At 41.7% G+C, this 23,226-nt stretch overlaps 1 protein-coding gene across 1 annotated transcript in view; it reads right to left on the bottom strand.

Moving 5' to 3' along the window:
- Positions 1 to 3,294: 3,294 nt before the first annotated feature.
- GRIN3A (glutamate ionotropic receptor NMDA type subunit 3A) overlaps positions 3,295 to 23,226 on the bottom strand; it is a 165,876-nt gene continuing 145,944 nt past the window's right edge. Inside the window, exons 7-9 of the mRNA XM_015117190.3 lie at positions 13,331 to 13,495; positions 11,909 to 11,985; positions 3,295 to 7,565 (exon numbers count right to left, since the gene is read on the bottom strand). Coding sequence (XP_014972676.1) covers positions 7,226 to 7,565; positions 11,909 to 11,985; positions 13,331 to 13,495 — 582 coding nt within the window. The 3' untranslated portion in view covers positions 3,295 to 7,225. The remainder of the gene's footprint in view (positions 7,566 to 11,908; positions 11,986 to 13,330; positions 13,496 to 23,226) is intronic.

Raw genomic sequence — 23,226 nt, 5'->3', positions numbered from 1 at the left:
TTGTGGTAATAAAAGGAATTATTATGAATTCTAAAACTAACACTTCTGTAGTGGCAACCCATGATAGCTGAGACTTCGCTTACAGCAAGGCACACATGTTAACCACTACACTACGGAAACCTGCGTAAAGGCTTCATTTATTGTAAGTTAACCTTTTTTTTTTTTTTTTTGCGGGAAGCTATATTCACATTAATATAATAATAATATACTCTGAGGATATTAGAGCTGAAAGGGAACTCAGACCATGTCCTTATTCTAGAAGTGAGGAAATAGGTTCCAGGGCCACTCAGTTTAGCCACAGGATTGACATGCTACTATGAGAGCTCCATTGTTCTTTTATCCTAATTGGAGACCTGTACTAATAGAGTACTTGTCATCAGGTAGATAATAAGTGAAAATACTTTCTGAGTCATTTTGAAGTCTCCTAAAGACTTACATATACCCACTGTACTTATCCTTGATCATTCTAATCTAACTAGACTCTTTGCCTGGATTAGAACTACATTTTGTTTCTGAATTCACTGAGTTCCTTTAGCACCTTGTTGTAGAGTAGGATTGAATCAAGGGATCTTAGATTTCTTCCTGCTCTCCCAATCATATGCATTTGCTGAGTGCTTATTGTGACTCCAGGCATTGTGTTAAATATATTTCTCATGAAGTCCGACTTGCCTGGGTATGGTGCTGCTACTTACTAGCAAGTTACTTCATGTCCCTATGCTTCAGTTTCTTCATCTATAAAATAACTACCTCATAGGGTTGTATGGAGGATGAAATGAGTCATTATACAGGAGACATTCAGCACAGTGCCTGGCACCTAGTAAATGCTCAGCAAATACTAACTTTTATTATTGTTGAGCAAATAAATTGATAGATCAACTTTTGTTACCATCTACATTTTCTTCCTATTTCTGGGGAGGGGGGGAAACACTGACATCCTCCCTGAAATCTAAGACACATGTTTATCCATGTCTGTCTATCTCTAGTCTGCCTGTCCTGGTAAATGATGTCATGGCCAACTCGTTCCAAAACTTCAAAAAGTTAACTTAATCTGTTCACTGTCCTACAACTAAAATGCATGTGAGTGACATCCAGCTCCACCTAGTGGTGAGGATCCTGTTCTTTTACTAGTTTTCTCTTCACCTTAAAATCCTTTAGTGGTTCCTGTAGTATTCGGGACACAAATCCAATTTAGCACAAGTGATCTTGCCTCTGCTTTTCTCTTTCCAGTCCATATAGTTTGTCATCCACCTGAAACTGTGTGTTTCTGTTATATGAAATGATTTGAAGGTCCCAGTTTCTTGATTGCCAGGGTTTCCCAAATTTGGAATTTTGTACATGCTTTGCTTTTACTTCAGTTGCCTGTTACCCTCCACCCTGTATCTTCACCTCACACACCTACACCCACATGCACACACACACACAGTGTCGTCTTTGCTCCAATAGCACCCGATGTGCATTTCTTTATTAGAGTATACACCATAATATGTTGTCAGCTTGTGTCCTTTCATTACACTGAGCTCTGTGGGATCAGAACCTGCTCTTTTTATCTGTCTGTTTCCAGCAACTAGCCCCAATGCCTAGGTACAAATAGGCATCCAGAATCTGAATGATTGGGTAATGCAGAAACATCCTTAGGTAAGTAGGTAGTTGAATTAAGTTATAGTGGGTTTACATTTTCATGAGATTTGATTGTTTCTATTCTGAAAGAATATGTGTGAAGAAGGCAACAGGCTAGCAGATTCATGAAGGCAAATTTGCCTGCAGCTAAAACTGCTTGGGTCATCAGAAACTGCCAGTTTGTCTGGGACTGCAGGCCTGCTGATGATTTGTAACTGTGAACTGTGTTTGCATCAGTTCTTGGTTGGGCTAGAAAGCAGAAAGAAAAGATGCTGAAATGCTATTTTTATGAGATACAGGTATTACAGTGTTGAGTTAAGTGGACCAATGAAGGTGCAGTTATACTATCCACTTCCCTCTCTGTTCTGTGGAGCTAGGGGCCGTACTGAGGCATGGGAAAGAAGCAATAAGGCAGAAAGACTAAAAGGGGATTCAAGGAAGAATAGAAAATTGTGAGGCAGTGACCAGAATCCTGCATGGTTGTACTAATCTGTTACTATTACTAGTTCGGCAACCTTGGGCAAGTTACATAGTTTCTCTGACTCTGGTTTTTTTTTTTTGTTTTTTTTTTTTTTTTGAGACAGAGTCTCGCTCTGTTGCCCAGGCTGGAGTGCAGTGGCGCCATGTCGGCTCACTGCAAGCTCCTCCTCCTGGGTTCATGCCATTCTTCTGCCTCAGCCTCCTGAGTAGCTGGGACCACAGGCGCCCACCACCTCGCCCGGCTAATTTTTTTGTACTTTTAGTAGAGACGGGGTTTCACCATGTTAGCCAGATGGTCTCGATCTCCTGACCTCGTGATCCGCCCGTCTCGGCCTCCCAAAGTGCTGGGATTACAGGCGTGAGCCACCGTGCCCAGCCCAACTCTTATGTTTTTATCTGTAAACTGGAGGTCCCACTTACCTACTTAAGACTACATCTATAGTGTCTGTCTTGTGGGGTTGTTAAGATCATGGTTTATAGTAAGTACCCAATATATGTTAGTTTTAAAGTATTACCTGTTTATAGGTTGTAAAAAGGTCAGACTGAGGGCAGGCACCGCGGCTCGCGCCTGTAATCCCAACACTTTGGGAGGCCGAGGTGGGTGGATCACGAGGTAAAGAGATCGATATCATCCTGGCCAACATGGTGAAACCCCGTCTCTACTAAAAAAAAAAATACAAAAAAACTAGCCGGGCGAGGTGGCGGGCGCTTGTAGTCCCAGCTACTCGGGAGGCTGAGGCAGGAGAATTGCTTGAACCCGGGAGGCAGAGGTTGCAGTGAGCCGAGATCGCACCACTGCACTCCAGCCTGGCAACAGAGCAAGACTCCATCTCAAAAAAAAAAAAAAAAAGTCAGAAGTTGGGGACCATACCTATCTTCTTCACTGTTGTGTCTCCAGCACTTGGCACCTACATGGAAGCTGTTTAGCGGATGTTTGTCGAATTACTAATGAGGGTGATCAGTACAGGATTTTAGAGACCTCTGAACTTGTGCTTTTTCCTAGAAGGTCTATCTCAGATGAAGCCATTTCATGATGCCTGAGCTCTGAGTTTTCTCAGTATATCTTGTGTTTCTTCTTTGAACTATAGCAAGGAAACAAACATAAATCATAGCATTAACGGGTCTCCTGTTAAGAAGGAACTGGTATCATGTCAACATTTGAATCTCCAAAGACAAAGCCAGCAGTACATCCAATAGTGAAGTTTCTATCTGAACATTTATTCCACAGTCATAGAAACTGAAGATGGAAAAGACCTGAGGACATCTAATCCATCCATGTGGTTGTACAAGAAAAGTGGCTGGAGCAAAACAGCCCGTTCACTTCATGCTCACAAGACAGCATTTCCGTTCTTCCTGGAGCGGAGTGATTGCAAACACATTAAAATGAAGACACAATGCAAATACTCTTCACAAACCTTAAGAAAATACTTATAAGCACATTATTTTCATAAAATTATTAGTAACTAAACTAAAAAAGAGTGAGGGAATCCTGGATTAGATGGGTAGTTTAGGTGGGTTAAGAAAGGAATAACTAAACAGTATAGATACTAAAGTAGTGTTAATGCCTAGAAAGCAATTTCTGAAGAACTGGATGGGTTTTCTGGTTTTCCTATCAAAAGTATGAGTTGGGAGAAAAAGGCTCTAAAGTAGTTTCTTTCCCCTTTTTACTTTACCCACACCAAGGAAGTACTTAACTTGCTCTAAGGCTCTAACAGACACAGCACCAACACTGAGAAGTCTGTTACCCAGATGATAAGGTCTGTTCTGCTTGGCACCTGCTCCACTTACCACTTCTCTGGCTGGAAGGGAAGCAGCAGCTCCTGATAGGGTTTGTGCAATAGCAAGATTCGTGAATGACGGAGAGTCATCTCCAGGCACATTAAAGACCTCTACTGCTTGGGTCCCTGTGGCTGCCTCACTTGGCTGTCCTGGTTATTCTTCCAACTTGTTTTTAAATTTTGGGAGATTCCCCTTTCTCCTCCACCTGGAAGCATACACACTCTGGGGCCTTTATTCTTATTTACACGAACCAGGTAGCTGTATCTGTTTCAGCTCATTCGAGCCTGCTTTACTATATGCTTCCTGTGCCAGAAATTCCCCTTGGAAAACAGGGTTGGGGTGTGTGACACAATGTGTCATATTCCAGGTTTCCCAGCAAGAGCGCTTGGAAGAGAATGGAGGCCTTCTTGATCTCATGAAAAGGGAAGACCAGTAGAGGAAGCAAGGTAGCATCCCTTATCTCTTTCTTCTTTACCAGAATACAACCCTCCATGTGAAGGCTTCTGATGTTTGTTTTTGTTTTTTGAGCCTGAAAGGAGTTGAAAGAACAGAGATGGAGCTGAACAGAAAGGAAGTTTCCAAGGACCCACCATTTCATGACATTTTACAAAACACAATACACCGTTTCACAAATTGCAAAACACTGTTCAATTACTACCAGTAAAAATAACCATTGCTACTTAACATGAAGACTGCTTCGTTTCACCACAAGCAATTATGGTTTTTCTTTATTCAGAACATAGAGGCATTTCAAGCAATGTTGACGGCAGTAAGCCTGCCTTCAGCCCCTGCTGCTGCTTGCTGCATCCTGGCCAGTGTTTTGGCCAGGTAGTTCCTCCAAAGATGTTTGAGGAGCGTGCATTGGTCATCTACTTCGTGGATATGCAGGACGATCTGGCATGTGATCACCACTGCTCAGAATGCCTCACTAGAGAAGCTTAAGGTAAACCCGATATACAAAAATTCAGACTTACAAAACAGATACATTAAGGGATAATTAATTGCATTACAAAAGGGTGCTTTACTTTACAAAAGGATTCACTTCTGGGTTCCCTTAAAGAGCCAGCTTCTCAAATACAGTCAGAATATGAGCTGAGTTACAAAAATGTCCATGTACATTAGGAGCATGGCTGTAATGTGGATTGAGGTACACCTGTACGTCAGCCTTCTGGGCAGCACAGAGGTTCAGGGGCACGCAGAGCATGGTGGCAGAGTCTCCAGCATCCTTAGCTGTTGCAAGTGGGTGGGGATGGCTAAGGGGCAAAATCTTCCAAAGGCAGCTGCAAACCTACTTCTGGGCCTGGGGTGAGAACGTCAGGGGATGGGTGTTTCAACACAGAATTGTCCTTTTCTGTGTTCAGGGCTCACCTGTTTCCTCATTATTGAACTGTTTCATCTGTGGGATTGGTGACCTCTAACTTTGGAGCCCTCCCACATCCGTATCAGTATCTCCGAGCCTCCCTCCACTCCAGGGTTTTCTTAGCTAATTAATCACTAGGTGTTATCTAACTACAGCTTAAGTTGTTATTCCCTGGGCGACTGGGTAGATTTTGGTGGAAATGCAGACATTTCATCCAGTAGTAGAGGGAGAAGTTTTGTGATCGAGACACCTTTCCAGTGATCTGCAGCTGTAAAAGAGGAAAGTTCTTGGCACAGCTCCTGAACTTATTGTAGGCATTCAAATTGATTGGGAGTGGAACAATGAGTCCTGGGAAGATAAAGCAAGTAACTGATAAATAAGGAAGTCTTGTCCTAAATGGTGCCCAGGGGTGGGGGTGAGGATGTTGAAGGAGAATCAGCAGATGTGTGCTAAAGTGATTAAAAAACAAAACAAACTTCTCAAACAGGTTTTCTCTTCATGCTTCTCCTCATGCCTGTGGGCAGCCAAACTTCCAGAATGGTGTTTCTAGAAGAGTAATTCTTAGACCACCCGTGTCAGTCACCTGGGGATGTTGGCTAACAGTAGGTTTCTGAGCTCACCTCTAGACCTCCACCCCCCACCGCATAATCTCTGGAGAAGGGTCTTGGCAATCTGCACTCTGATGAGTTCTCCACTAGATGACTCTTATCTCCATTGACATTTGAGAACTGACCCATATTCCTTTCTCTAGCTGCCTAAACATTATATGCTAAGAAAGCGGCGCCTAAGCAGAGGGGAGGTTACTTGTATCAGTCTTTGGGGGGCATTAGATGAGGCTGGAGGATCATTAGAGGGACCAAAACCTGTTGATAGCTCCTCAGAGATGAGTGAGTATGAGGATGGGGAATTGACTTAATTTTCTATACAGATATGCAAAGCGCACGGCAAAGTCTTGAATGGTCAAAGCTGGTGGTGTTCCCAGGCTGGAGGTTTTGGGATTTCTATGCCAAGCGATGGGTGACTGCTGATCTGAAAATGGCCTAGTGTGTGGTGTGTAGAGCATTTCACCCACAGTGTCACTTATTCCATTATAGGCAATAAGCAGGGATATTCCAGGTCCAACCTAAGGCCACAACCTTGCTTTGCCTTTTTCTCTCTTCTTTATAAAAGGCACACGCCATAGTGGAGATGCTTAATTACATTAGAAGTAGTCTTATTCATTTTTTAGCCAAATTGCCTTTCTGGCCCAGAGCTTTTGTTCTAAAAGCATGATATGCATTTTTAATGCCTCTTCTGCCTGTCTTCTGTTTCCGCTTACCACATCCCCTTCCCCTTTCACAGTGGCGTGTTAATAAGCCTGTTCTTACTAAACAGGATGGAGTCAGAGATCCGGAACCTTCTCAAAAACATGGCTCTTGCCTAGCCAATCAATCCTTGACCTTTATGATACGAGTGAGTTAATTTTTAAGTACCCCACCCCCAGTGGGAGGTGCTCTGCTCTTACCTGCTCCCCATTCAGAATGTAGAAATCAATCTAGATTGGGGAGTTGTATCAAAAGCTACAACCCTTGATAACCTCGTTCTGCATTATGATGAAAACCAACAACCCAGTAAGACATAAGTATGAGTAACAATTTTACCTCTTGTTGGTAGTGCAGAGAAAGGGCTAAAAACCAGAAATATTACTGTGGCACCTGGTGAAAAGGTTAACAGGAGCTGGGGTTATCTGATTATTCACAGATCTCTCACACAGAGCTTACTCCTGACTAAGATTCTTGCTAGAAAAACACTCCTACCCTGGAGACCTAGGGAGTGAGCTTGAGAGGAGCTGCTGCTGCATTTTAGGCTAGGGAGAGCAGACTTGACCTCTAAGAAGACCTAGGCCTCAGCTTCCCCATACCTTTGTCGGTAGTTACAAAAGAGCATTACAAAGTGTCTCAAGGGCTCAGAGAAAGGTCAGGAACTGAGAAAGGGGAGCAGTGTGGTCACCTAGGACTCACAAGTCCGACTTGTCCTTTGATACTCCTCTAGCTCCGTTTTCCTGCTCACAGCCAGCTGCAGCTCCTGACGGATCACCTGAATCTGCTTCTCGAGCTCTGAGAGTTCCTGCATCACTGAGTTCCGAGATACATTTAGGGAGTCTGCTTTCCCATTGGTGGTCAGCGAGGCAGGGAGCTCTTTTCTCCTTGGAGGGAGGGGGATGTCCTGGTGGATCCGGATGCCCAGCTGGTTTTGTCCTTCCTCATCACTAAACATGTATTTTCGTCGGTTGTCATGACTCAGATTGGAAGTATTCCATACGGTGAGCTGACGGGGTCCCACATTGGACCTAGGAAACAGAGAAATTTTAGACTTACTTTCCATTCTGCAGCTCTTAAAGTGCTGTTGTTCATCTGTTAGCCGTTTCCTGTGTCAATAATATGGAGCTGGGTGTGCATTTAGAGACGAAGTAACAAAGCTGTGGACAGACTCCCTGCTAGGGTGTCATGGGGCAATAAGGAGTCATGAACATTCAAAAGTTCAAGTCCGATGCTGCTCTGAAATTGGAATCGGGTGTCATCTGAAGGGCTGATAGGATGGGGTATGGCACATTTTTTTTTTTTTTTTTTTGTGAACAACCTCAGGTTGCTTTTAATTTCCTTTCTGCAAGGGAAGCTCAGAAACTAGCCACACCTTGAAACATTTTATGGTTTGAAAGATGATGCTTTAATAAAAGCGAAATCTGTTTATTCCCTTATTGGGTTCTGAGCATCAGCCTGCTGACAGATCTCATAACATGGCTCATCCTTAGTCCCACAGGACCATCCTGATATTTACTACTTGATTTTGGGGAGAATAAAAGCATATAAGCCACAGGTCTCAGCAAAGTGTTTCTTGCTATAGGGATGTTTTTTATGTGAGTTGAGAATGACAGTTCAGGTCTGATGCTTAAAAAATTCCAAGAAAGCCCTCAGTTTCTTGCTGGGATAATGAAAGTCGTATAGAAAGCAATTTGCAATCCTGTTTTAGGCTTGCATCCTATCACCTACTACCATCGTGGAGAGATGGCTATAGACAGCATGAGAATTATTGCCAAATAGTCACAGGGGGAGACTGAGCCTGTTTCTGGAACACACTTTGACACTTATGCAATAAGAAGAGTTTCTTACTACAAGAACAGATTAGAGCCCTAAGCAGCATAGCTGCTGATTTTTTCTACCATAGGAGAAGCAGAAGGAGGAGTAGGAGGGTTATGACAACTTTTGCAATCAACCACAGGACAAAACTAAATAGAAACACCCTACCAAACCATTGTGTTTTTGTTCTCATTCATGTAACTGAATTTACTTTTTTCCTGGACTCTTACTTGCCAGGAGAAGGGGGACAAACTGGAGGGAGAAGGGGAAAGAGAAGAATAATAAAGTCTCTATGTAAAAGTGGCCATAAACCTTCTTTTCTCCTTTCATTTATGCCCTCTGTAATGTGACTTTGCAGCGTGTACCTATGCTGAATCTGCTTTCCTCCCCGCTTCAGTTAGGACTGTTCTCACACTTGTTTTGGCCAACAGAAAGTGGCAGACATATCAGAGTGGCAGTTCCAAGCCTAAACTTTTAAGAAGTCTTGCACATTTCCACTCTCTTGGAACCCTGCTGCTGCAATGTGAACAAGTCCAGAATGGCCTGCTGCATGATGGCAGACCATATGGAGAGAATCCTCAGGCTTCCCAGTTGACCCAGCTGAGGCCATCATAGATCAGACAGCCCTTAGCTGCTTTCCTCCTCCCCCAAAGTTGGCTACAGACATATGAGCAAACCCAGCCAAAATCAGCAAAGTCTGGCTCAGATCAGCAGACTGCACAGCTGATCCATTAATTAGTAAGCAACTTGCTATTTAAAACATTAAGTATTGGGATGATTTATCACATAGCGAAGACCAACTTATACATGCCCCAAGCCATTGAAACACATACTCCAAACCACGCTGTGGTTCTTTAACATGCCTCATAGTCTAAGTTTTATATAAATGAGCAGAGGGCACCAGAACTCAGTTTTCATGTATCCTGGGCTGGGTAAAAGTTCTGTAATGAACCCACTTATAGCTCCATTGACTTTAGACCTGAATCAGAGAGGAGATATAATTTTCCTTCTAGCTTGATAATTCCCTTTAATATTTTTCTTCAAATCTTTTCCTATTGAATTTGAATAATCTCAAAGTAATTGTGGTTGTGCTGTTATAGTGTATAATTTTTGTGTTTCTTAGGGTGAGAGGAAAGTGAAAAGGGGAGTGGCGTGTATTGATTGGGAACCCAGTGAGATGAAGGATAGACCAAAAATTTATGTGAAATCACATGTTGAATAAACCCAGGGCTATATCTAAATAGTCTCCTGTAATATGTACCTTATTTTCTCTGCATTAAATGAATAAGGGGTAATACCTACTTCCATATCATGGCCCAAAATTTCTCCAAGCGTTTCCTCAAACTCGTGTTAGTAATCCATTCATTTATCTATTTGCTCTTTTATTTGTTCAGTGAATATGGAGCACAGGGAAGGGATGTCAAGTTGTAGCAGGCATGAGCATTTACATAGATATTCTTCCAAGAGAAGAGGGAGAGAGCGTTCTAATGCCATACAATGGTTCATAGCAGGGAAAACCTGAGAGTAGAGCATCTATACATTTTCTTCGACTGTCTAGATAGCCACAGTGATAAGGTAAGTAAAGATAGCTGGACTGGTCTTCTCCAGAGCTTTGTATATCTATCTGGTAATATAATATAGAGGAATAAACAAATGCTGGACTTTGTGCCAAATTCTAGTTGCTAGTATCACCAGTTGTCTGGTATTTGATGTGGGTACCTATGAGTGCAAGGCGACAAATGCTGAGTGTAAGACTCAGTGTCTGCTTGGAAAAAAATAACCCATGGCGCGTGTTATACTCCTAGCTTCAGTAACATTTAGGCTTTGCTTTGATTCAAGCCTTCTTCAGTCTTAGAGTGTTATGTGACCAGCGAGAGAGCTGTATTTAATGCTAAAAATGGGTATTTAACACTAAAAATAGGTTTCCCTGGAGCAATTATGTAACACTGAGGTTTAGTACTCCACTGGACTATTCCAAAGAGACATGACAGCCATGGGATGCCAAACACTCGTTGGGTTTGACAGGCTGCTAATGTTGGGCTGTATAGAGGTAGGCACAGGAAATGTGAGCCCAAGCTAAACCATGAGATCCTGTTCTCCTTAGCTCCTCAAAATAAGGGGTTCAGGAAGGGAATCTGCCAAGAAAAGTGGGTAAGTTGCGTCAAAAGACACAAATGGCTTTCAATTTATGTGAGAAAGACGTGAATATGAATCATATCACAGTTGGAGATGGGATTATTGGGCTTCCTGTTTCTGTTAACAGGAAGCTGGAAAACAAATATTTTGTCATTGTAAGATGATATATTTGCTGCTATGTCTTCTTGTGTTACTGTTATTAAAAATGTATGTTAAAAATAGAAAAAATAGATGTAACATGACATGGAACAGCTGTGGCTGGACTAGTATATAGCTTGTCACTAACAGACTTGCAATACGATGCAGGAATACCACAGACTGAGAGAGGCGGGAGGAGTGCTCACTGAAGAGATACTTCAAGAGACAAAGGAAATGATTCTGACAAGCTAGATGGAGACTGGATAGAAGGGTACTGCAGCAGTCCCAGAGGAGATACTAACAATGAAAAAGAATCCTGTTTTCCATCCCTTTTTCTTCTGTTATGATGAGAGGTGTGTCAGATTTCAAAACTAGAAAGCCAAGCTTTGAGCTGAGGATATGTAACAGATGACACAGTTGCTTGGAGCTGATGCCCTCATCTGAGGCCTCTGGGTGTATGAAAGAATCAGGAGGGTTGCCTTAGGCAGCAGGCAGCAGAAACTTCCAGCCAGGAACCAGACCCAAGTGCTTCTGACATCTTTAGTCACCATGAACTAGGGAACAGTCATCCACAGCCTGGTGTGGTGAGAGTGAAGAGCTTCGATTTTCAGATGTCATCAATGCATTTAATGTTTGTTATTTCCTATTAATAAGATGCTCTTTGCTAGGGAGTTTGTAGAAAAGTGCCAGGAAATGAATTAGGCAGGACATGTCTGTTTCATATTTCCAATACTCTGTTCCTAAGAGTGCTAGAAAGGAGTAGGGAGTGGAAATATGCCAAAAGACAGTAAACCATGAAATTAATTGCCTGCAGTATTCATTAATTCTTACATGTATTTTGTACATAATAATAGTTAATATTTATTAGGCATTTCCTTTCGTTCAGAGATTTACATGTATGATCTCATTTAATCTTTACAACTACTCTAGGAAATAGGTACTGTTTTTATCTCAACTTTACAAATGAGGAACTTGAGGTGCAGAGAGATTAAATCAATGACTTACACAAAGTAACACATATCATAAGTCTTGGGGACAGGATTTGGATCAAGAGGGTTGATCCTAGAGTCCATGGCTACACTTCTAACCATGACAGTATATTGTGTACACTGCATTTTAGTGTCCATATACATTTTTTATTCTATGTTTTATTTCCCTCTATTTATACTGATTCTGTTGTTAAACAAATTGTCCTGATTTGATCTGAATAATTATTTATATAGTTAGATCTCTAAATATTATTTTACAAATATAAAGACAGTTGCCATTGGCCCCTTCTTACCTCTTTTCCACACGTTTGGTCTTGAAATGCTGTTGCTTTTCCTCTACAAATGATGTGTTTAGTGCTCTGTGTAATCTCTGGTGGAGAGAACAGATTCACATGTAGAAATTATGAGAAACACATAGGTGAGGGGACGAAGAACCACTTGACATTTAATGGTATATGTAGTCATTACAAACCTTGGCCTCTTTAAACAAATTCCAGGAATGCCTAAAAATAGATCAACATTCAGCCTCAAATCTCAAGGGAACAAAAATTCTAATTAGAGGTTATTATTCCACCTGGATAAACAAAGTGTTCTGATGGAAAGCTCAGTATTATAAGACAGTATGTGATATAAGGAGGCACAATCATAACTAATATGTAGCAAAAGGCCTTCAACAATTGCTAAAGATGAGTAAAAAGTACAAAATTATTGACAACCAAAACAAAGAAGGGAAGGAGGACTCTTGAGAATTAAATTAATCGTATTAGGATACAATAAGGAAGATACGTGGAGTTCTCCTAGAGGACCAAATACTTCCCAGGATGAAAGTAGGAAGAACAGGGTTCAACTGTAACCAAACCAATGATAGTAACCTATCTAGGAAAAAGAAAAGTGTTACCAAAGCGAGGAGGTTAGCGTGAGGGTATATGAATACATGAGTGGGGTAAATGCAGAAGAAGCGACAGCTTCCCTGCTGGGAGGTAATCCATGGTACACTGAGGGGCAGGAGGCAGTCTCACCACAGGAGAGGCCAGGATGGCTCATCCAGCCTTGCTGTGGTCAAGTGAAACCACTCCCTTTGTTAGAGATCTTCCATCATTATGAAGCCTTCTGACTACATTTTGGGTCTCCATGCCAATTTCATTCAGGGAGAGATGTGCAGATGAGTGTGCTTGAATCGCCAGTCTGCTTGACAGTTTCTGTTCTCCCTGTAAATCAGTGTGTTGATGTCTAGATTACAGCAGAGAACTGCGACCTTGTGAAGTTTGGCCTTGGCCCCAGTGGATCTCAAACTTCTCTGGACCAGGGAAGAAGCAGAGAGAACAGGGGCAAGTGGGATTGCTTAAAGGGGACCAGGGACTTTAAACTCATGTAATAGGTTTCAATTTTGGCAAGAAAAGAACCTAGGAAATCTTTCACACCATCTCTTCAGACTGTCACTATTAAGTGAAACCTGGTTAAAAAAAGTTCTATTGCTTCTATTATGAGCAACAGTGGAGGGTTATAGGAAAGGAAGGAGCACTGTGGGATAGCAATATAAGGGAAATGTGAATTAATGGGATAGAGATAATTCCTTCTGCTCTAATGAGAGTGCCTACCCCACCCTCGTTATTGTGGTAACATGACTTATCAGTCTGACATAGGGCTCTGGATCCTCCCATCACTAGGAATTCTACAGTTTAAGAATATTGGAGCAAGACACCTGTGGCACTCACCTGGCTGGTGTGGAGCCAGTATTGCAGCTTGGATTTGTTTTTGATTCGTGGTAGCAGCAGCCTGTATACTATGTGCTCACCAATGGTGGTCAAGATGGACAGACCAAATCCAATGCACAGCAGCACGAAGAGTCCAGAGAAGTGTTTGATGCCCATTTGCAAAGTCTGTGACAGAACAGGAAAGAAAAGGCCGTGAATACAATGATATACCTGGCCCAATGCTCGTGCACTCTTTGGTTTTCAGATGGATATTCATTTTTTCTGGACTCGAGGAAAGCTGGAGACTATTTCTCCCTGTGTGTTCTGTGACTTTTATTCTACATCATGAAAGGAATTCAGCCAGGGTTGGACTAAGGGCTGCCGAGGATCTCCCAATGCCTAGAGTGTGAGAAATAAAAATAAAATTCAAAGCTTTCCAACTGACTGAACGAACTTTATCTTGTTCATGGGGACCCCAGAGAAACCTTAAAAACTGAATTGCTGGCCTTGATAGAATGGGAGGTCTACCATGCCTCACTATGTCCCTTCCTTATTAATTTTAGCTATAATTCTTTCTTAAGAAGTAAGCAGAAGCTAGCTCTGGAAAACAAGAAACTGATAATTCATTGCTTTATCACCTTTAGCTAATCATCTGAGGCCATAACCAGATTCTCCCTCCCTCTTTGCAGTTTCAGTGTGACAGCTCACCAGTTTCACAATGCACCCTTCCTAAAAGATGACCACCATCTCCAGATGGTTTTGACCAACTTGTAGGGGATGCACAGTGAGGGTTTTCATGTCCTCAGCTTCACGTTTGGACGTCAGAAGACCAAAAACTCCACCCTTGGGTCACGCTAACACCACCATTTTTTGAACATGGGGCCTATGAAGAGGCATGAAGCTCAACTGCACATGTGCATGTATCTCTTTTCATAAATATTTATGACTCCTCCTATAGGTTATTCAATATGTATACTCAGCCACCCCACTCAGCATAAATTCCTGTTCCCTTTTACCCCTCCCTTGAAGTGCTTGCTGTCAGCTTCTGCTGAGGCTATGCTTCCCATTCTGCAGGATGGCTGGCCCGCTGGCCACAACCCTTTATGAGAAATAAAGATCTCCTGTCCGAATTTATGAAGCTCATGATTCTTCAGTTGACAGGTGCTATTCGTATGTTAATCCCACTGTGCAAATGGCCCATGGAGTTGTGCCAAGGCCCTGGGTCTGGACCACTTTATGGTCTCTTAGAGAGAGATTGAGAGAGATAGAGATAGAGAATTGAAACAATTTAATATACTGGGTAGCTATCAGGGAAAGAACCTCCCTCAGGGACAGAGAATGAGTAGATTCAAGGGGAAAAAGATGGTGAGTTCAGTAACTTTGAAATTTGGATCTGGTAGGGAACATGGAAATCATCTAGTTCATTTTTACAGAGGAGGAAAGTGAGACCAGAGAAGTGTAGTAAACTGAGCCAAGCCACAAAAATAGGCATAGAAGAGAAAGAGAAGGAACCTAATGATATTTATTGGTTGCTTACTTTCTGCCAAGTGTTTTACATTCAAATAGATATTATAACCTCAATTTTATAACTAAGGAAATTGGAGTTCCTGCAGCTTTTAAGTGGCAAAGTTGGTCTTTCATTCCATTTCTCTTCAGCTCCAAAGCTTGAGCTCTTTCTGCTATACTGCTATACACCAAAACAGCAGCAGTTATAGCAACAGTACTAGTCACAATAAATATATGTGGCCAGCACTTTGCTAAGTGATTTGTGTAGATTATCTAAGAAAACCCTCACATGTACTCTAAAACAGCCATTATTTAGCCATTGACATCAATGACAAGAGTCAATCCTGTAGAATTAAAAACACTTAATATATTGAGTTAATACTATGTGCTAGGCACTCTTCTGTGTATCATGGGATGGCGATAGAAGGACTTTGTGTCTTTCCTTTTAAACAGCTTGAGTCTAGGCAGAAAACAAACATATACCTCCATGATACATTTGATCCACGCTTCCTGGGATTTGTGGGGAAGCTGGTGCATGAAATAACGTTTGAATAAGAGAGGCAGGATGGGGAAGTTGGGTGGGGAAAGTGAACGCACTAACCTGAGAGTAGCATAAACAAAGGAAAACATGATCTTTCCTGGACAGTGGTATAGTGTTGTGAAACTGACTGCTGTGGCTGAAGGAAGAGTATACAAGGCATGAATAGTGCCGTAGTTTGAATGTATTTGTCCCTCTCAAACTCATATGTTTAAACTTAAACTCCAAGGGTTGGTATTAAGAGCCCTTATGAAGGGATGAGTGCCCTTATAAAAGGGCTTGAGGAAGATAGCTAGTCCCTTTCGTTGCCCTTCCACCCTTTCACCATGTGAGGAGACAACATTTGTCCCCTGTGGAGGTCAAGCAACAAGGTGCCATCTTGGAAGCAGAGACCAGGCCCCTACTAAGGCAATAAACTTGCTGGTGCTTTGAGCTGGAACTTCCAACCTCCAGAACTGTGGGGAATACAGTTCTCTTCTTTAAAAGGACCCAGTCTCAGGTATTTTTTTTTATAATGGCACACATGGACAAAGATATGCAGTGAGAGAGAAACAGGGCCACACTAGGCAAATCCTCAGATGCCGTACTAAGGAGCCTGGGTGTTACCCCTTTGCTGGAAGCTTGTGGTCATCATTATCATTGATAATTATTTAACATTTAATATGTGTAAGGCACAATTCTGAGCACTTTATCAATGTAGCAACTTGCCTCATCTTTATGACAATTTATAAGGTAAATAACTGGTATAATCTCCATTTTATAAGTGAGGAAACTGAGCAACAAAGAATTTCAATAACTTGTCCAAGGTCACATAGCTCGTGAAGGTGAAGCTGGGATTTGAACCCATGCAGTCTGTTTTCAGAGCCCACAGTCTTCACTGACTCATTTGTCCGGTGTAAATGACCCTCCCATTCTCTTTAAAGGGTTTTCCTTTCATTCTTCCCACCTCTCCCCACCTCAATTCTGGAGAAACAGCCAGCCAGGCATGATTCAGGCATAGGCATAGAGTGCATAGGGAAGTCTATCTGGGGGTCAGGACTCAGCAGCGAAGCTCGGTGATTTCAGGCTGTGTTGGAGCCTAGCTCAGGAAATCTCTCTCCCTCCATGCCAGTACTGCAGACTGTGAATCAAAGACCAGTGTTACAGTCCCTAGAAAAGAAAAGACTAGAGCTGAGTGGGGGCTCTGAGACTGGCACAAGGCAGGAAAACTGGGCAGATGATTTGGGAATGCAGGCAGAAGCCCAGCCCTAGGAAACAAGGAATGCTGGTCTGGGAAAGGGTTTGGTAGGGAAGCACATTGGACCCCTAGGGCTTCAGAGGTACTAGGGATTTTCCTGGGACATCTCTGCGTGCAAACGGCGACCAGTTATATAAACCTGACATGCAGAAAGTACATACAAATGTGTCTGAAAATAGTCCTTGACCTAGACCTATTTTAGTGTATAAAGGATATGGCTATAATATGAAAGATTCAGTGAGTTATTGCTGTGGATTAAGAACAGACTGGGAGAATTTAGTTTGGACTTTACCATCATCAAACATTCAGTTAGACTCTGAGAAGATGGGCACTGCTTTTTTATAAGACACTGCCAAGATGAGGAGGAAAAATGTAACTCGCAGTGAGTCATCTTGCCTTTTTGGACATGGCTGCCGCTGTTTTCTTGTGCATAACAATAATTAGTCTTTTAAAAACAATAATTTTTCTCTTAGTACCTCAATAACAAATAGGCCATATTCAGTTTATATTATACATTTTTTTTTCTTTAAACTTCTGTTGTTTATACCCACATGCTAATAGACTAACAGAAGTAGTTATTGTTTTTAAATTGAGCATTTAATACATATGCCAGATACAATATACGTGTATTATGGTCTTATAATTACCCTGTAAATTAAGTGTTATTATCCGTATTTCACATTTGAGCAAGCAGAGGTTCATAGGGGTTAATAACCTTACTTACCCAAGATCATGCAAGCTACTAAGTCGGGATCCAGACTGCGGATCCAGGACTGTCTGATGCCAAAGCCTGCAATGCTTGTCAAGCGATCGCCATTTATAGGTATCCTTTTCTAGTTGAATTCTCACAATTCACTATAACGACTATCAAATTTTTTTATTTAAAACTCCCATTGGAATGGCAAATCCACTATCATCTGCCTGTGAACACCAGAGAAAATGTTTCAATTGTGTCTGAGTCTGAGTGACAAGATGTACAGCTGCCTTTGTAATTCAGGGGTTCCTCCCCTAGGATCACATTGTTTAAATGTGCTATGAATATGTGCATCTTCCCCATATTATCAAGTGAAAACTTTCTAGTAAAAAACTGCTCAACTTGATACTCATTACTGGTCAGAGGAAGAAAAGAAGGAGTTATGAATATTCAATATCAAATGTTTAAAATACATTCAGGTGATGCAGACAAAATGATAATTGCAGCTGCCAAGTGACTTGAGTGGTAGCACATTCAGAAATGCAAGCAGAAGTCCAGTCTCATGCTGTCAAAAGCCATGTAAATGAATGCAAAAAGAATGCAAACAAACATAAGTTTCGAGGTTGTTTTTTTTTCCCCCTTTATCCCATTGCTTCAGCTGCAGCTTCATTTGCTAGCTCATAGCCACACACTTCCAGAGACTCAAGGGCCAAGGAGAGAAGACTGTCACAGGATTGATTGATTTGATTTGATTTTTTGAGACAGAGTCTCACTCTGAGGCTCAGACTAGAGTGCAGTGGCACAATCTCGGCTCACTACGACCTCCGCCTCCGGGGTTCAAGCGATTCTCATACCTCAGCCTCCCAAGTTGCTGGGATTACAGGCATGCGTTACCACACCCAGCTAATTTTTGTATTTTTAGTAGAGCCAGGGTTTCACCATATTAGCCAGGCTTGAACTCCTGACTTTAGGTAATCTGCCCGCCTCCGCTTCCCAAATTGCTGGGAATATAGGTGTGAGTCACTGCACCCAGCTTGTCCCAGGATTTAGCCAGGGACAAATCTCAGGCATTTATTGCTCCACTTGGTCCTTCACAAACTTACTCTAGCCCACCCCATCTCACTTAGGCAACTCTTTAACTAGTAAGTAATCATTCGAAAAATTGCCTTGCTTATGTATTTCATTTTTCTAAATGTTATTTAATTCATTATGTTTCTTTAGCATTTTATTATTAATTTACATTAGTATATATTTACTACACTGTAAAGAAAAAACATAGTTTGTATCTGATACTGTACTCTGCATATTGCATTCAGGAATACCAACTAATTATGCATTATACAACTAATGTTTTAAATGTTTTATATTATGCAGAAATTCTTGGTAGATTGTCACATATCTATACATTGTGCATTAGATATTAAATACCTATAGGTGCCTAAGAGTGTTTTAGTGAATTTAGGGAAACTGCTTGAGATTTTTGGATGAGATGTGAATACTTTTTTTCCATTTAAAATAATGGAAAGGGCTTCCACCATCTATAAATTTACTAGTCAACACATTTCTAGGAACGGACCAAATTCAGATAAAAGGAGATGTTTGTACTATCACAGGTGTGGTCTCTGACCAGATCAGTAACATGTAGAGGATAAGATTATAAACTTTGTTGTTGCCCAAACCCTGCTTTGTATTTTGTTCAGATGTGGTCACTTGAAACATCTGACAGCTAGATTAGTGACTAGTTCTCAAGTCTCCAGCAAGGGAGTTTCACTCATCATTTATTTTTGATGTTACTAATCAAGATCTATGCAGCTATTCCTTCCTTGTGCCCATTCCACACCTCCCAACACATAGCAACCACCTGATTTCTCTGGTTTTCTAGAGTGTTGTCTATACTCATTGCTTCTAATTCCTTTTCTCCCATTCTCCCTGAGACCCACTTCAATCAGACTTTTGTCCCCTCCCATTACCTGTCAAACAATTCCTGTAAAAGTCAAAAATGGCCTCCATATTGCCAAATCTAATGGTCGGTTTTCACGTTATTCATGTATTGGCAGCTTGGACGCCATTGATTACTCCATCCTCTTTGGTATAGTTTCTCAACTTTGTTTTTGTGATACTTCTTTCTCTTTGTTTTTTTTTTTTTTGAGACGGAGTCTCGCTCTGTCGCCCAGGCTGGAGTGCAGTGGTGCGATCTCGGCTCACTGCAAGCTCCGCCTCCCGGGTTCACGCCATTCTCCTGCCTCAGCCTCCCGAGTAGCTGGGACTACAGGCGCCCGCCACCTCGCCCGGCTAATTTTTTGTATTTTTAGTAGAGACGGGGTTTCACTGTAGTCTCCATCTCCTGACCTTGTGATCTGCCCGCCTCGGCCTCCCAAAGTGCTGGGATTACAGGCGTGAGCCACCGCGCCCGGCCATCTTTCTCTTTGTTGTACCTTCGTCTCTTTTGCTTTTCTTCTTCATCTTTCTGACTGTAAACATAGGCATGCTTTCAGTTTTTCAACTACACTCATGTTCTCATCCAGAGTCAGCTTTAAATCCCACCAAGATGTCAATGACTCCCAAGAGTTGGGGGCTTTTCTTTCCTAAGTCCCTACTCTGCCTCTTTACTTAGGTAATGAATAGACATTTCAAAGATAACACATTAAAAGCAAACCCCTAATTTTACCCCTGAAACCTGCTGCTGGGACCGTCTTTCTCATCTCAATGAACCTCTATCCTTGCCATGACACAGGGAGAAAACCTTAGAACCATCTTTGATTCCTGTCTTTCTCTACCATCCCATTACCCTGTGTATCTGCAAATACGGTGGAACTGACCTTCAAAGTATATCCAGAATTCAACAACATCCCACCACCTCCACCAACCACGCTGATCCAAGCCACCATCACCTTTCACCTCACCTAGATTATTGAGACAGCCTCCTAGTTGTTTTCCCTAACGACTTCTGTCTTCTTCACAGCAGTAAGAATGGCTGTCATGTCACCCCTGTGCTCAACGCCTTGTGATGGTTTTCTACCTCTTGCAGAGTAAATTCAGAGTTCTTGCAATGGTCCATGAGACCTTACAAGATCTATTTCCTCTTCTTCTCTCTTACTGGTTCACTTTGCAGCTTGAGCAACTTGCAGCTTGAGGGTCTTTTCATTTTCTGTTCTGTGCCTGTAAACTCTTCTGCCAGGAATCAATATTGCTCCTTCCCTCACTTTCTTTAGGTTTCTTCTCAAATGTCACCTATCTGTGAAGTTTACTAATCACTGTGCTTAAAAAGGCAAATTCTGTTCCCCCTTCCATCCTCTTTCAGACACAATCTATCTCTCTTACTTTGCTTTATTTCTCTCCTGATATAATACGTGATTATTTGTTTATTGCCTATTTCCCTACCAAAGTAGAATGTAAGCTACAGGAGGGCAGCATTTTTGTCCATTTTGCTCGGTACATATTCTAATTGCTTAGAACAGTGCCCAGCACTGTTAATGTTTTTTAAACAAATGAATGAAAGCATATGAAAACTAGGATTTTTTTGTATAAAATAAATTTGTATAATTCCCCCCACCCCTGATCCAAACAGTCTCATTATATCACAAAAGCTTCCTAGAGCAATTCTTTAAGAGAGAAGGGTGGAGGTGGACATTCTCAATTAAAAAGAGAGGAAACAAGGCCCAGTTTTGCTAGCTTGACCTGATCATGCTAATATTCACCAATCTAGGGATCTACTGTTGAAACTGGGACAAAAAATATTTAAAATTACTGAAGTAAAACGTTGGAAACTGAATGCAAAAATTTCACGTAGAATGTGCCGATTTTGTTTTCTTAGAATCCTTTCTTTGGGGAACTGCCCTCTTCCTGCTTCACGTGGTTTTGGTGTGTCTACCAATCACAGACTCCCTACTCCCTGTTCACCAGGCAAAACATGGGACTCAAGGCAGGCCAAGGTGGATCTGAAGCAGAAACACTGGGCATCAAAAGTGCTGGGAGCTAGTCATTTCCAATGTCAGTGCCCCAAAGACATAGTTCCCTAGTTCCTGCATTAGCATCCTTGGAGTGCTGTGGTTCGAGGCTTCATCTGTTACTCTCCTTCTTACTTCAAAACATCGAGCTTTCCCATTATTCTTTTGATAGGTTTTTGCTTAAGTTTAAAAAATCTGTTGCAACTAGGTGCAATGACTCACGCCTGGAATCCCAGCACTTTCGGAGGCTGAGGCAAGTGGATCACCTGAGGTCAGGAGTTTGAGACTAGCCTGACCAACATGGTCTCTACTAAAAATACAAAAATTAGCCAGGCATGGTGGCACATGCCTGTAGTCCCAGCTACTCGGGAGGCTGAGGCAGGAGAATTGCTTGAACTTGGGAGGCAGAGGCTGCAGTGAGCTGAAATTGCACCACTGCAATCCAGCCTGGGCAACAGAGCAAGACTCCATCTCAAAAAAAAAAAAAAAAAAAAAAAAAAAAAAAAATCTGTTGCTTGCAACCGTATAATCTGATTCAATATATGTACTGTTTAAATGATTAAGGTCTTCTAGCTCCAAGGTGTGAATATAACTTCTTTTGAGATAGACTGTATCCTGATGCAGATCTCAGAAATGAACGGGTGGAGACTGTTTTAGGAAGTCTTCTCTGACAGGGTAAGGCTGTGCTGCTTTTGCCTGTCTCCAACAGCCTAGTATATAGTAAGTGTTCAATACATTTACTCTGAAGATTTCCTATTAAATATTTTTCCCCAGAGCAAAACGACTTCAAGAACCTGGGAGAATAATTGTATTTTTCCGTGACCTAATGCACTAAGCTTTGTATCATCTCCTCTCTGGATCTGCACAGCCAAATGCTGATGTTCAAAAATTTTTTTCCTTAATAAGAGAGCTGGTGACAGGGGGAGGAACAATAATTTTAATGAGAGGTAAGGAAAAGAAAAAGGCTATGGTGCTTCTGAAATATGGATGACTCATAGATGCTTGGAAGCAGGACAAGGAAGAAGCAAATGCTATTTCTAATTTTGAAGACCTGGTATCTATTTTATCTATCTATCTATCTATCTATCTATCTATCTATCTATCTATCTATCTATTTATTTATTTTTTGCCTCCTGATTATTTTGCCCAGAAGAGTAGTTAGTTGCTCAGAAGAACTTGGCAGATTCCTTTCTGTGTCTATACATATGGCCCCTTGTTGGGGAGTTGAAGGGTTGGCCTGCCTCTCCAGACCTGTGGGTGTTTCTCATTAGGTGGAACGAGAGACTTGAGAAAAGAAATGAGACACAGAGACAAAGTATAGAGAAAGAAAAAGCTGGCATGGGTCCTCTGTATGCTGAGCGCCAGTCCCCTGGGCCCACTTTTTCTTTCTCTATACTTTGTCTCTGTGTCTCATTTCTTTTCTTGAAGTAGGAGAATCATATCCACATAAAATGTAGTCTCCAAATATACCAAAGACAGAGTTTCCCAGAGGAGAAAGTCCGGTTGAAGAGAGTTAGGTAAGATTATGCAGTGCACTCATTCGGAATTAAAACATGTATATTTAACAAGAATCATGAAGATGGAGAAAAAAGAGATTCATTCAGAGAACCTGGAATTTTCTCATTTACCAAGACATAGTGAAAGATCACACTTAACAAAAGAAACAGAAGAGGAGATAATTTATTAACACAAAATCCAGGGAGACACTGCATGAGCCTAAGTGAGTAGTGTTCACACATTTGGATTAAACAAGGATTTTGACAGCACTCTCTGCATTCCTCTAACCTGGAAACTGCTTAGTGGCTCATCAACATGGCGCTGCCCATGTTGCTGTGAAGATTCTTCTCTCTCCCTGTTTCTTGTGATTCTTGAGCCCCCATCTCTTCTAAGCTTGGGCGACCATCTTTTAGGATTGAAATGGCACTTAATTTGCCACATTAGCTCTGTTGTGCAGTTTTTTTGAAAAATTTATTATTAAAACGACTCAGAAAAATA

Source organism: Macaca mulatta, chromosome 15 (genome assembly GCF_049350105.2).
Source record: "Macaca mulatta isolate MMU2019108-1 chromosome 15, T2T-MMU8v2.0, whole genome shotgun sequence".
NCBI lineage: Eukaryota > Metazoa > Chordata > Mammalia > Primates > Cercopithecidae > Macaca > Macaca mulatta.
This window is presented reverse-complemented; position numbering and strand designations above follow the sequence as displayed.